Raw genomic sequence first — 12,710 nt, 5'->3', positions numbered from 1 at the left:
TGTACTGTATCAGCATTTCCTTGCATGGAAGCAATTCTCTTGGAATGCTCAATAAAAACACACATGGACTCCCTCTGCTATCACCTCCCTGAATAAACCCCCCCCCCCACAACTTGAGGGTTTAAACAAAAAGAAAAAGAAAAGAAAAGGGAGATTTATTTATTAATAATTCATGAGTTCTCATCGAACATGCACGAAGCAACGGTGCTATTCAATAGAGAATACTGTCATCTGTCACTGTTTTATTTGACATTTACACTTTTTTTTTTGCTTGGTACTGCAAAACTTTCTTGGATGGCACGCTAAGATTATTTAAATAGAAAACAACAACAGCAGCACAGAGTGCACACACTTTCTTACCTGGTGGTTTCTGTTTGTTTGGGCATTGTGTATGTTGATGAGATGGGACTTGTGGTAGCATAGGGTTCTCTCAAATATTAGCCATGTTGAAAGCTAAAATCTGTTGTTCAGTGGAGCTGAATATATAGTCCTGGATGGATGAGTGAAAGACAGTTTGGGTAAATAGATGGAGGGCGAGGACAACAGTGACTAAAAGATTTGTTGTAGATAAGTGTACAAGTAGGCTGTGAAACAGAGAGAAAACAAGTAATAGCTGTTGTGAAAGAAACTGACACAAATGAATTGCCAGTGTTGATGCCAAATAAATATTTATAAATGGCATCAGAGGGAGGCCCAGTAGTATAAAATTGCAAGCATGAAGAGGGCATTTAGCACAATGACATTACGGAGTTAGGAAGGCTTAGCAATTTCTTGCTAATATTAGACTCATGAAAATCTTTCTGCTCTGTAGGTTAGTTATTATTTATAAAAATCGCAGAACCAGCTGATACATTTATAAGCTAATTATTGTAGCAGCTGGGTATACATGGTGCAATATGTCTGAGGCTGTGAAGTATCACAGATTTCTTGGGACCTGCTGTGGTGTGTGTGCCATAGGAGGCTAGATCCCTTAATCTGATCAGCCAAGCAAAGAGTTTCTGGGGAAACTGGATTAATATTTCCCTAAATAACAGGAATGTGATTCACCTTCAGAACTGAGCTCTGCTAAACATGCCATTAGCTTACGTCCACTGGGGAATTGAGACGTTCTCAGGTGTCCTAAGGATGGGATCTTTGCCTGGTAGCTTCCCTTGCCAGAAATTAATTTGGTTTGCTCATATCTGCACACATGGTCACACTGCAGTCTAGTTTTCTCCTTAATAGCTCCACGGTCAAGACCTTGCAAGTTGCTTGGCAAATTGAGCACTATGCTTCCTAAAGACTAATGGCAGAGAGCACATAGACCATAATGACGCCTATTGTGTCAGGCTAAGTGACTGTAATGAGTGCAGATTATAGCAGTGCTTATCAATCAAATGCAGCTGACTGTTGTGTGAGACATTCCAAGATCACAAGCAAAAATGGTAGCAGTAAGTTGTCACGGGTCTCTTTTCAAATGGAGCCTTCTCTTAATATAACTGCCTGCTCTGACAGATCAGTAGGTCTTTGGGTTTAGATCACTCAGAACGTTGACTTTGAACAGGTGTGGGATTTTACTCACCCTTTAAAAAGTTTCTTTAAGGTTGTAAGTCTCTCTTACAGTTTCCCTTGGGAAGTTTTAACCATACCTGCTTTAAACATTTGGAAGTGTGCAGTTGGAGACTTACTCTGATCAGTAAAATGGATGGAGAAATAGCAGCTTCTCCCCCCACCACAGATGGTTTATTTTACATTTCAAAAATTATTTTCTTCGTACTGCGGAACCCCTGAGAAAACACTTTAGAGCCGAGAATTTTGTTCTTGTTTGTTTGTTTTAAATTGTTATTAAAGAGGTACACAGGATTTGGGGGTGTGAGCAAGAGAATATTGGTGGAAAATCAGCCATCACCTGATTCTATGGTTAGCAACATACCAACTAAAATACCAAATGCAGATATTTATTCCAAGCAAATAATTAGATATCTCCTTTTCATACCCCCCCCCCCGGCAGCTTATTGCAAGAAAAGATCGGGTCTGCACAAATGTGGCCTCTCACTTGTAAAAACAAGGCAGTGTTGTGTTACAGATTAGTTTATAAATCCCCAGTGGCTTCACAGTTCAGTGCCTACAGCTGCTGCAGATGGGCCTGGGTTTTTGTCTCTTCGCTGTGCTGCAGCCGGCAGTTGAAGGAGAAAATGGAATGATCAGGTTATTAACATGTAGGCCGTGAGGAAGAGGCTGCACAATGAGAACAGCTGGTGTTGCTGTCTTGGCTGATGCAGCGGAGATAATCAAATCTTGCCTCCCCCCCTTTCCTTTTCCTTTTTTTTTTTTTTTTTTGGTAAAGGCAGAAGACACAGTGGAGAGTTAGACAAACAACGATGTGATATCATATGAGGTCTCTTTAATAGCACCTTGCATCAGGTTGTTACACCAAATCTTTCAATTCCTTTTTTGGCTTGTGAAAAGCCTTTCTAGTCAGGTCCCTTCATACACAGTTTTGAAGAAAGACATATTTAACCTTAAGAAAACAAGATCCAGCTCGAAATATTAAATTGACACAACCCCATTGAAATTGCTCAGGCCCCATGGATTTTAACAGGATGGAGATATGGTTAGTTCAGTGTTTAGACAATCCAGACAATCACTTGAGATGATGGGCTGTAGAACTGTCGAAATATTTTACTTAATGAAAGTTAGGAAATGCATGTTTTGTATGTTGCTTCATTATTATGTTGAATTTACTCTCATAAAGCCACAAGAAAGGGATGATTCAGTCATTGCTATGCAAGGTTGCCTACAGGTGTTAACAAAGATATTTTTTTTTTTGCATCAAAGTTTACAGATGTTCTGTGCATTTAAAAAACCATTCAATATAATTGCACTTTCTCTATACACGTAAGTGGATAAAGGTGAGAAAGTTTGTCACCTATTAACAAGTAGTGTCTTTCTGCCCTATGGGTTACATTAATCATTTCTTATAATGGTATTGGAGAGACAATGGGGTCAGTGACCTCGATGGGGTACATGCCTGGGCAGTGTGTATGAAAGTCCTGGGCAGAAAACAATATCCTCCAACCTCACTGAAGTGGTCGAAAGGAAAACAGAGCAATACATTTGGCACCAACTTGGCTGAAGGGGTTGCTGGAAGGAGGCATACAAGGTTCCATCCAACCATCTTAGGGACTCTACTCCTTTGCCTTTTCTTCTCTTGAAGATATCCCACAAGGCAGCGGAGGTTTAGGATCAAAGTTTTCCTTCTCTTAGATGGGCTACCTTCCCAGATTGATGAACCCCACCTGCCCCTCACTTCCCTCTACAGCAGGCATAGGCAAACTTGGCCCTCCAGATGTTTGGGGACTACAACTCCCATGATCCCTAGCTAACAGGACCACTGGTCAGGGATGATGGGAATTGTAGTCTCAAAACATCTGGAGGGCTGAATTTGCCTATGCCTGCTCTATAGCATATGCAGGAACTGCCTTCTTGACTGTTAGACCCTTAGTTAGTCTCGTCCTCTCAATCCACCAAAGCCTGTCTTCGCATGCAGAGGAAGTCTCTAACTCACTAAGGGTTTGAGACCCATCAGTTACTCTCAAAGCCATTCCCAGGGTGTGGCCGCTGTCTCATGCTGACAGTTTCTAGGAGCCACAGGTGAAAGCTGAGTGCTGAGTAGGGACCAAAGGTGGACAAACTACCCCAAAAGGAGCCAGATGTGTCCTCCACCAGAGGTACTACCCCTCCCCTACACCTCATATAAGGGCATAGGCAGTAATCAAACTGTTGGTTATTATAGGGAGGTTCTGTTCATGATTTCCCAATAAAATACATGTAAATCCATCAAAAATTACAGTAGGTGAATATGAGGTAGAGGTGGGAGTAGATTGCCTGGTTCAGTGTCTTCTAAGCTTTTTCTTCACTTAGCTATGTAGGGGTTCCCAAGGAACTCTACAAAATATCCTGGCAATCATAGTTCCAGGCAACTTCCTAGATTCTTTAAAGAATTTGAATGCAGGGTCCACTGCTTTCCAGGTCTACTTCTTTTTTTCTAGTTATTGACCGTAACACAGGCATACTCTCCCTGTGTCTCTCCTTTGTGCTTTTCCAAACTGTTTGCAGGGCAGTGGGAGAAATTAGTTTGGTTCACTTTTGAATGCAAATTCATCAAATTTGCCCTTCCTGAATCAATATGCAAGCAAAACGCACCTCTCCTTGGAAATTTTTACATTAATGAAATTTGCAATGCAGTTATCCGACAATAGAGTGCATATTGCAGGCAGCAATGCATTCAGAGATGTTTATTAGGATAAATGCATATCATTTAAAAATAAAGAATACGAAATCACAAACTGATACAGAAATGGAGTGAACTTTAGATTGGAAAATGATAAAATGAGAAACCAAAATTGACAGAGTTGTTCATCCTTAGCTGTCTGTCTGGTAATGATCAGTACTGCATAGAATGCAGGTTTCCTCTCTGATTGTTTTAGGACTTTCTCTCAATGAGTCTCCCTTCTTGGATTCTGCCTGGGTGCCAAGTTCCCTCATATCAGTCCATGAAACCACAGATGCATGCAGACACACTCATAACTGGTGTAGTCAATATATATCATGTTTTTTTCTTCCTCATCTAGCACAAGGAAGATTTGTGTGAATGAGATTTCACACTGGGTGATTCAGTATCAGACATGCATGGAAGTGCCACAAGCTGCCTCTCTTGTCCAGTAGAGCAAGAATAAGGGCTCCCATCTGGGTCAAAACTGAAGCGTCCTGAACTATTAGAAAAAGGTCAAAATTTGCCATTAGCGAACATATCACAAGTGCACGATATGTATGTACTAGGTAACTTGGAAGATGTTATGCAGCAGGATTATAATTACCAAACTGGTGAATCAGTTTGTAATGATTCTGAGCACTATAATGTGAGCTATGCTAAATAGGTAGCAAGTATTGGAAGTGGCACGTGTGATAAATCATAGCAGCACAATAAAATAAGCAGTCCCTTCAACCATTATGTCGTTCACCAGTTTACTAGTACTTAAAACGTCAGTTATTTTAACTTTCCACTGCAGGGTTGGCTGTGTGAGCTGCTCCGTTGGAAGGAAAATCCAAGTCCAGAGAACCGTACACTTTGGGAAAATCTGTGCACCATCCGGCGCTTCCTGAATCTTCCGCAGCATGAGAGGGATGTGATCTATGAAGAGGAATCCAGGCATCATCACAGTGAACGTATGCAGCATGTAGTCCAGCTTACCCCTGAGCCTGTGCAGGTCAGTGCTCTAACTGTCCATTTTAAAATGATTCTTTGTCCCACGTCAACTAGTAAAAGAATGAAAAAATAAAATGGTTCCAGCATCTTCCAGATCTAGAAGCACAAAACTTCCAGTGTCTTTTTCAATGAAAAGATTCCTGGATTGCCTTAGGGATCAAGATAGTGATGTTAGAAGCAGGTGTGTTTGTGTATTCATGAGCCTGTGTTCTATTTCAAAGAGAGCTAGCTTGAGACTACAATATTTTAGAGTTATGTCTCTGCTTTGGTACCTGGGTCGCTGTCCAGTGTCTTTTTTATGTATTCTTCTGGCACAATTCATTAGACTAATGATTAGAAAGTGGCACTGCTCCCTTTTATATTTTCAAATTCAGTTTCCAAGTTTTGAAATCACCATGCAGTAAGAGCAGGGTACGTGATGGGATGTGAAGAAGTTTGTCTTCCTCCTCCTTTTTCTCTTTAAAGAAATGTTTTTTAAATTAAATTCTATGTTTTTCATACGTTTAAGGAAGGGTTGGTAAGGTGTCTGTTCCTTTAACCCATATTTAATCACAGATGGCTACTAAATAGAAATTTGATTTCAAATAAAAATTACCAGTCTTGAAAGTAGGCTCTAGTAACTGATGTAGGTGGTCTTTTGGCGCTAGTGTTTTTTTAATGGTTGACCTTGATAATTTAGCCTACTTTTGAAACTCTTCAAGCACATTACTTTTCTGCATAGTGTGTGTAGTTTCTAGTGACACGTTACACTGCATTGCAATGTGATGCATTTGTATTTGTCAGCAAGTTACAAAGCCTTGAATTAATTATTTATTACAATCAAAATATGAAAAATGAAGAAAAATAACTGGAACCAGCTGGCAGCTATAAATAGCAAAACTCTGGAGACTCTCCAACACAGTTGAAACATTCGATCTGTGTTTTGGGGATGCTGCACTTAAGGTATTGTTGTGCCTATCTGATAAGCCTCCTGTGTTCTGTTAACCTGATGCTAAATCGTGATATTGGTTTGGCAGTGACAATCTCTATTACACAATTAACCAGAAATAATCAGTGACAACCAGTATCAAATGCACAAAATTGATGCCATCACACTCATGCTCATTGGGGTTTGTACGTGACAGTAAATGCATTTAATCCAACTATTTTCTTTGTTCAAGCTAATATTAATTCTTCCCAAATGTTGCTGTGCTTAGATTGTTCTGTCACTGGGATGCATGGGTTTTCAGTAACTGCTGTACTGTTAAAGGAGTCCATTAAGCAACATGTCTTATTAATATGCAGAGATGTTTTGTCTTTCCCCTTCTTTTCTTCATATACTTGCAGTAATCCAAATTTTAGAAACTATGTGTAGCTGTTTTATTTTAATTGATATCACAATGCAAGTTGAATAATGAATGCCAAAGATGGGTTTGAAATCCATTTTGATCCCTTACCTGGTAAGGAGGAAGACTGCTACAATAAATGATCAAGTTAGTATAACAGCAAAAATTGCAATCAATGTATGTTTTGTGTCTTTCATTCTGTAATGACGTTTGGGTTTCATGGTTTCAAGCATCTTAAAGGTAAAGGAAAAACTACCCCTGACCGTTAGGTCCAGACGCGGATGACTCTGGGGTTGCGAGCTCATCTCGCTCTATAGGCTGAGGGAGCTGGCGTTTGTCCGCAGACAGCTTCCGGGTCATATGGCCAGCATGACTAAACCGCTTCTGGTGAACCAGAGCGGCGCACGGAAGCGCCGTTTACCGTCCCACCAGAGCAGTACCTATTTATCTACTTGCACTTTGACGTGCTTTCAAACTGCTAGGTGGGCAGGAGCTGGGACCGAGCAATAGGAGCTCACCCTGTTGCGGGGATTCGAACTGCCAACCTTCCGATCAGCAAGTCCTAGGCTCAGTGGTTTAGACCACAGCACCACCCGCACCCCTCCTTCAGGCTTCTTAGAACTTTCTTAATTGAGATCATCTATCTAAAGGGATGAATACTATCACTGAGAAAGAGCAACACATCCTTTCCTCTACCATAATTAACAGCTCTAATCCCCACGCAATTGAATACTAAGACAATGGAGATAGGGCATTAACTTTACCAGTTCCAGCACTGAGACTGGTGAAGTTGCTTTAACCTGTTGCTGACTCTTAGTCTTAGTGCCAGTCTTAGTGCTGAGGCTGCAGAAGCAAAAATTTGCCACTAAAACTTCTGTGATCCCTAACTCTGTTAATGCTGATATAAGGTAAAAATAATTCTCAAAACGAACTACTTTAAAATGTTTTTTAATGTGAAGATATTAAGAACACCTGAACATTGCCTTTATGGTTCACATTTCCTGGTATGGTAGCTCTTGGTGGTAGGCATTTTTATACAGTGTGCATATCAAGAGCGCTTCTCAGCCAAAGGAGAGTATTTAAGTATTTATTGTGAAAGGTAACACTTACAGTCACTTCTACAGCTCTGGATATCTATGCACACCAACGCAATGGCTAGGCAGCTATTCCCAGGTCCACACACTGTGGAGCAGTTACAGCAGCTGGACCACCTCCCCTCCACCAGTTTATGTACCTTCCCCTGGTGGGCTGCATGCAAAAAAACATATGCAGAAGTTGTGCCTAAAATCAGGATTATTTATCTAAGTTTCATAGACTTTCTGTAATTTCTTCATGGCATTAAAGGGATAGAGAAAAATGCTTAAAGAATCCTCAGTCCTTATTTTCAGTCAAATTATGATTTTAAAGCAGTGTGTAAGATGTCCAATCTACAAAGCACATAAGGCAGGTGGGCAAAACGTTGTTATGGTGAAAATATTATTTTACTTGGTAATAACCAGCATTAGTCATAATCAGAACTGACTCACTTAAGGAAATGGACTTAAGTAACTTAAATCCATTTATTTCAATGTGCCTAAGTATGACTTAGTTTATTTATTTTAAAAACTTTTATTCTGCCATTCATCCAAAGACACAAGCAGGTTGCAACAATAAAACAGACAAAAACAATAACATTTGCTCTTTAGACCTGGAAAGCTACAGAAATCTCAGCATGTGTTCATTTGTATTAGAATTGTAAAATACTTTTTAAAAGTACAATGCAGGAAACTATTATATAGTTAAAACTTAGAGGGAAAGCCTAGGCAACAGATTAAGTTCTAATTAAAGGCAGAGTACATTCAGTTTAATGTTGTTTAATATTTTCCAGTATGTATGACTCATTCTTGAGGGTTAGGGAGATATAAATATCCTTTTCCCCAAAGGATCGTCCTGTCGTAAGTTCCAACTTGCCCAGCATGACCCCTACCTTTAAAAAGTTATTCATTTGTCTTCCCAAATTTTTGTTTGATTAGTAATATGCAACATTGTCAATATTGGTTACAGTATTAATGCCACTTAATTGAATGGTCCATCTTAAAGCTTTTGAGAGAGGGCATTTGAGGCCTCAAAAAATAAAGCTATTTTAATGAAAGTGTGTAAAATTAAGTCAAATGCTTGAAGTGAAATAGTTGCCTTCTGAGTTGTCATCTTTTTGAAAACTGATGCCTCACCACTTGGAGAAATGTGTGGCTATGCACTGTGGTTTTAGTTTTAATGAATGTTTGACCACTTTACTTTTTAATAAGCTCTATTTGGATGTTTCATGACAGTTTATAGAAGCTTAGAACCCTAGTTCCTAAAAGCTTTGCACGCACTTTGATAAAACCAATAAGCTACACACAACAGGCAATGAGGCCTTTTATATTTGAATCTAAAATATCCAGTAGAGTTTCTTATGATAGATAGTTATTACAATTGCAGTGGAAAGCCACTGAAATTTTACTGTTGAAGCCAAACCTACCTATCACGCCATTTCAGCTGTTTTTGTTTAACATTCATGCCTAATGTGGCTAGAACTTGCTTCAGATTTTTATTAAGACTTACGTTTGCAACTTCCATTATAATCGTACTATAACTTACATTGGGAAGAGGAGAAACTTCCTTAGTTATGTATTATACTTAATTAATTATTGGAAAAGTATCTCAGATTGTTTTGCCAGTTTTGAACTCGTGCCTCCTCAACAAAACTCACAGAGAATTCTTTAAGATCCCTCTTTAACGTGCTGATCCCAAGCTATTTAAGACTTTAAAGGACAAACCCAGCACCTTAATTTTATGCTTGAGAAATGTACTGGTAACGAGTGCAAACTTTCCAGTGCTGTAATAATATGCTATTTGCAGCTTACTTGGGCAACTGCATTTTCAGCAGTTTCAATTTCCAAACAACATAGAAACTAATTTCTAGAGAAAAAAATGCCAGAGCTGAAGCCGTCCAGGTCAGATCATATACTCTAATAACTGGATATTAATTGAGCAGAATCTTCCATAGGAATAGAAACAAGATCAGTAAGTCAGAAAACTAACACCAAAAATTGTGCATGATTTTTGTTATGCTCCTTAGCACAATGCAAAAATACAGATTGAGCTGCTGTCTTTGGGTTACATGGATCTGCTCTTACAACAAAATGGAGTATACATCTGTTGGACACAGTTTCTGGGATGAGGGCAGAAAGTTTTTTTTTTTATTATCAAACCTTTATTAGGCATTATGCAAATAAAACCATAAAAGAGAAAATAACATATAAAAACCTTGAAATGTATATAAAAAGGCAGCAGATGGTTACATACATATATATATATATACATATAAAATCAGTGGTTTTCCTTGTTAACCTGCTCCTTGGAGGACTGCTGCCAAAAACTCAGCTACCCCCGCCGTTACCCTTTGGTCAGCGTCGGATAGGTAAAGTCCCACACATTTACCTTGCTGGGGTTCCAGACCACCCGAAAGAGGGGACAGCATGCGTTGACGGAGCGTACTGTGCAATGGGCAATGAAAGAGAATATGCTCTACAGTGTCCGGGACATTCATAGAGCATCTGCAGAATCTCTTGTTTCTAGGAACGTTTTGATATCTTCCCCTGACAAATGCTGAGGGAAAAACATTTAAACGGGCCAGCATAAAAGCCCTACGTTGGGCTGGGATTATTAATTTAGTGACGTAATTGGCTCTACTATCTAAGATATTTAAATCATAGAATGTGGGGGAGCAAATTTTGTTTACAGCTGCCATAATATTTTGTCTCTCGACATCCTTTAGTCTAGTTAGGATATTATGAAAAATGTACTGCTCATTAGAGTTGTACAGGGGCTCCAGCTCGATGCCTAAAGATTCAATCTTTTTTTCGAGGTGCTGATACCATCTTGATTTATAGGAGTCTTTGAGCAAATCAGCGAGCAGACTTGATGGAGGGCAGCGAAAGTGGCAGCGTAACCAGTACTTTATTGAGGTGGACCATGCCCAATATTCCAGTGTGTGTATGCCTATTTCTGCACACATTGTTTCATATTTGATCACAGCTGGGAGTCCAAGAATACGTCTCAAAAAGCTGGAATGAATTTTTTTTAAATCACTGTTATATGCTTGGACCCATAGCGGGATTCCATAAAGTAACTGGGATTGCACTTTTGTTTGAAATATCTGAATGGCCGCAGGAATAAATTGATTACCTATCTGATAATAAAAACGGGCAACTGCTGATGAGGTGCACTTTGCCTGTTTTATGGCATTTGTGCGATGGGTTGCCCACCCTAAATTGCTCTGGAATAAGATTCCCAGATACCTATGGATTTTCACTTGTTGGATTTCTTGCCCTCTTATTTTCCATTTCTCTAATTTCCAACCATTCGAGAAGACCAAAATTTTTGTCTTCTCATAATTTATAGAGAGTTTGTTACATTCGCAGTAAGGGATCAGTGAGGATATAAGACGTTTCAGACCCAGGCTCGTTAATGATAGTAGGACAGCATCGTCTGCGTATAATAAGAGAGGAACTGGCTTCTGATTAAGTTTAGGGGCATGTGATTCTATTTTTTGAAGGTAATCTGGCAAGTCTGATAGGAATAAATTAAATAGAAAGGGGGCAAGAATACACCCTTGTTTTACCCCTTTCGAGTTTGGGATATCTGATGAAAGGTGACCTTTGGTGTTAAGTTTGACTTGACAGGTATTAGAAGAGTGTAGATTTTGCATTAGAATCAATAAGCGCTGATCAATTTTTAATTCTGCGAGTTTCCTCCACAACTTTGGGTGGTCAATTGAGTCGAATGCACCACGAAAATCTACAAAAGCAGCGTATATCTTAGATTGCCTTTGGGATCTGTATTTTTCAACCAGATGCATGAGTATAAGACAGTGGTCTAGTGTAGAGCAACCTTTGGAGAAACCTATTTGTTCTTTCCCTGGTAGGTTTAGATTTTTCATCCAGGTAAGGAGTTTAGATAAGAGGTGCTTAGCGTAGATTTTCCCTATCACTGATAGTAGGCTTATCGGTCTATAATTCCTTGGTTCTTTTGGGTCGCCATTTTTAAAGATTGGAATAATTATTGATCTTAACCATATCTCAGGTATGATCCCGTATTTATCTATAAGAGTAAACAGTTGAGCTAAGGGTTCTGCCCACCAATCTATATAGGTCTTAAATAATTCTATTGGTAGACCGTCTGGCCCTGGAGATTTCCCCGATTTGAAATTTTTAACTATCTCTCTAATTTCCTCTTCCTCTACCCTTGGCCACTCCTGGAGTTTATTTATTTTATTTTTAGTGGTTTCATTTCCTTTAAGTTCACTGTGTAGATTGTTAAATACAGACGTAAAATATTGGGACCATTTGGATTCTGTAATTGGTGGTAGAGTTAGTTGATTTTCAGCTTTCAATCCTCCATACACTAGGTTCCAGAACGCTTTGTTGTTTTTACTCTGAATTGAGTCGAGTAATTGTAGCCATTTTTGGGTTGCGTATTTTTGTTTCTTTTCGGCCAGAATGTTGTGATATTTTCTTTTTCCATCAAGATAAGAGGGCTCTAGTTTAGTGCGATTATTTCTAAATGTTTGGCGCAGTTTTCTTTTTAGCTGGAAACATTCATCATCAAACCAAGGGCTAGCGCTATGTTTAAGTTCCCAAACTTTAGGTGGGGTACTAAGCTCTACAAACATTTGGAAGATTTCATTATAAATTTTCGGAATATCATTGTAGAGATTAGTGGTCTTTAAGTTGGATAATACTTGTTTTCTCAGGTTGGCTGTAAGTTTTTGCCCCACTGCTGCACTCATTTCCTGGGACCATTTTAATTGGGTCATTTGTTTGTATTGAGAGGGTTCTATGATATTGTACCTAGTTATTTTGGATTCGTCCTTTAAGTTAATAGACAGCGATAATGGCTGATGGTCGCTTTCAGTATGCGTTCCAATTTTGAGGTCCATGATCGAATTTATAATATTATAAGGGACAAGAATATAGTCGATGACACTGAGGGCAGAAAGTATTGAGCACAGTGGAAGGAACAAAGTAGTAAGTTTTCTGGGCCAGATCAACCATTTGATTGAAAGGCACTGTATGATGATGAAGATGATTTTATTATTTATACCTCGCCCATCT

General features: G+C 39.2%; 1 protein-coding gene across 2 annotated transcripts in view; it reads left to right on the top strand.

Moving 5' to 3' along the window:
- SATB2 (SATB homeobox 2) overlaps positions 1-12,710 on the top strand; it is a 127,773-nt gene that overhangs the window by 96,442 nt on the left and 18,621 nt on the right. For both annotated transcript variants that reach the window (XM_081874706.1, XM_081874707.1), the window contains one exon: positions 5,052-5,249. In XM_081874706.1, coding sequence (XP_081730832.1) covers positions 5,052-5,249 — 198 coding nt within the window. The remainder of the gene's footprint in view (positions 1-5,051; positions 5,250-12,710) is intronic.

This window comes from Podarcis erhardii, assembly GCF_964252035.2.
Source record: "Podarcis erhardii genome assembly, chromosome: 1".
Classification (NCBI taxonomy): domain Eukaryota; kingdom Metazoa; phylum Chordata; class Lepidosauria; order Squamata; family Lacertidae; genus Podarcis; species Podarcis erhardii.
Note: the sequence above shows the minus strand (reverse complement) of the source record. Positions and strands in the feature narration are given on the sequence as shown.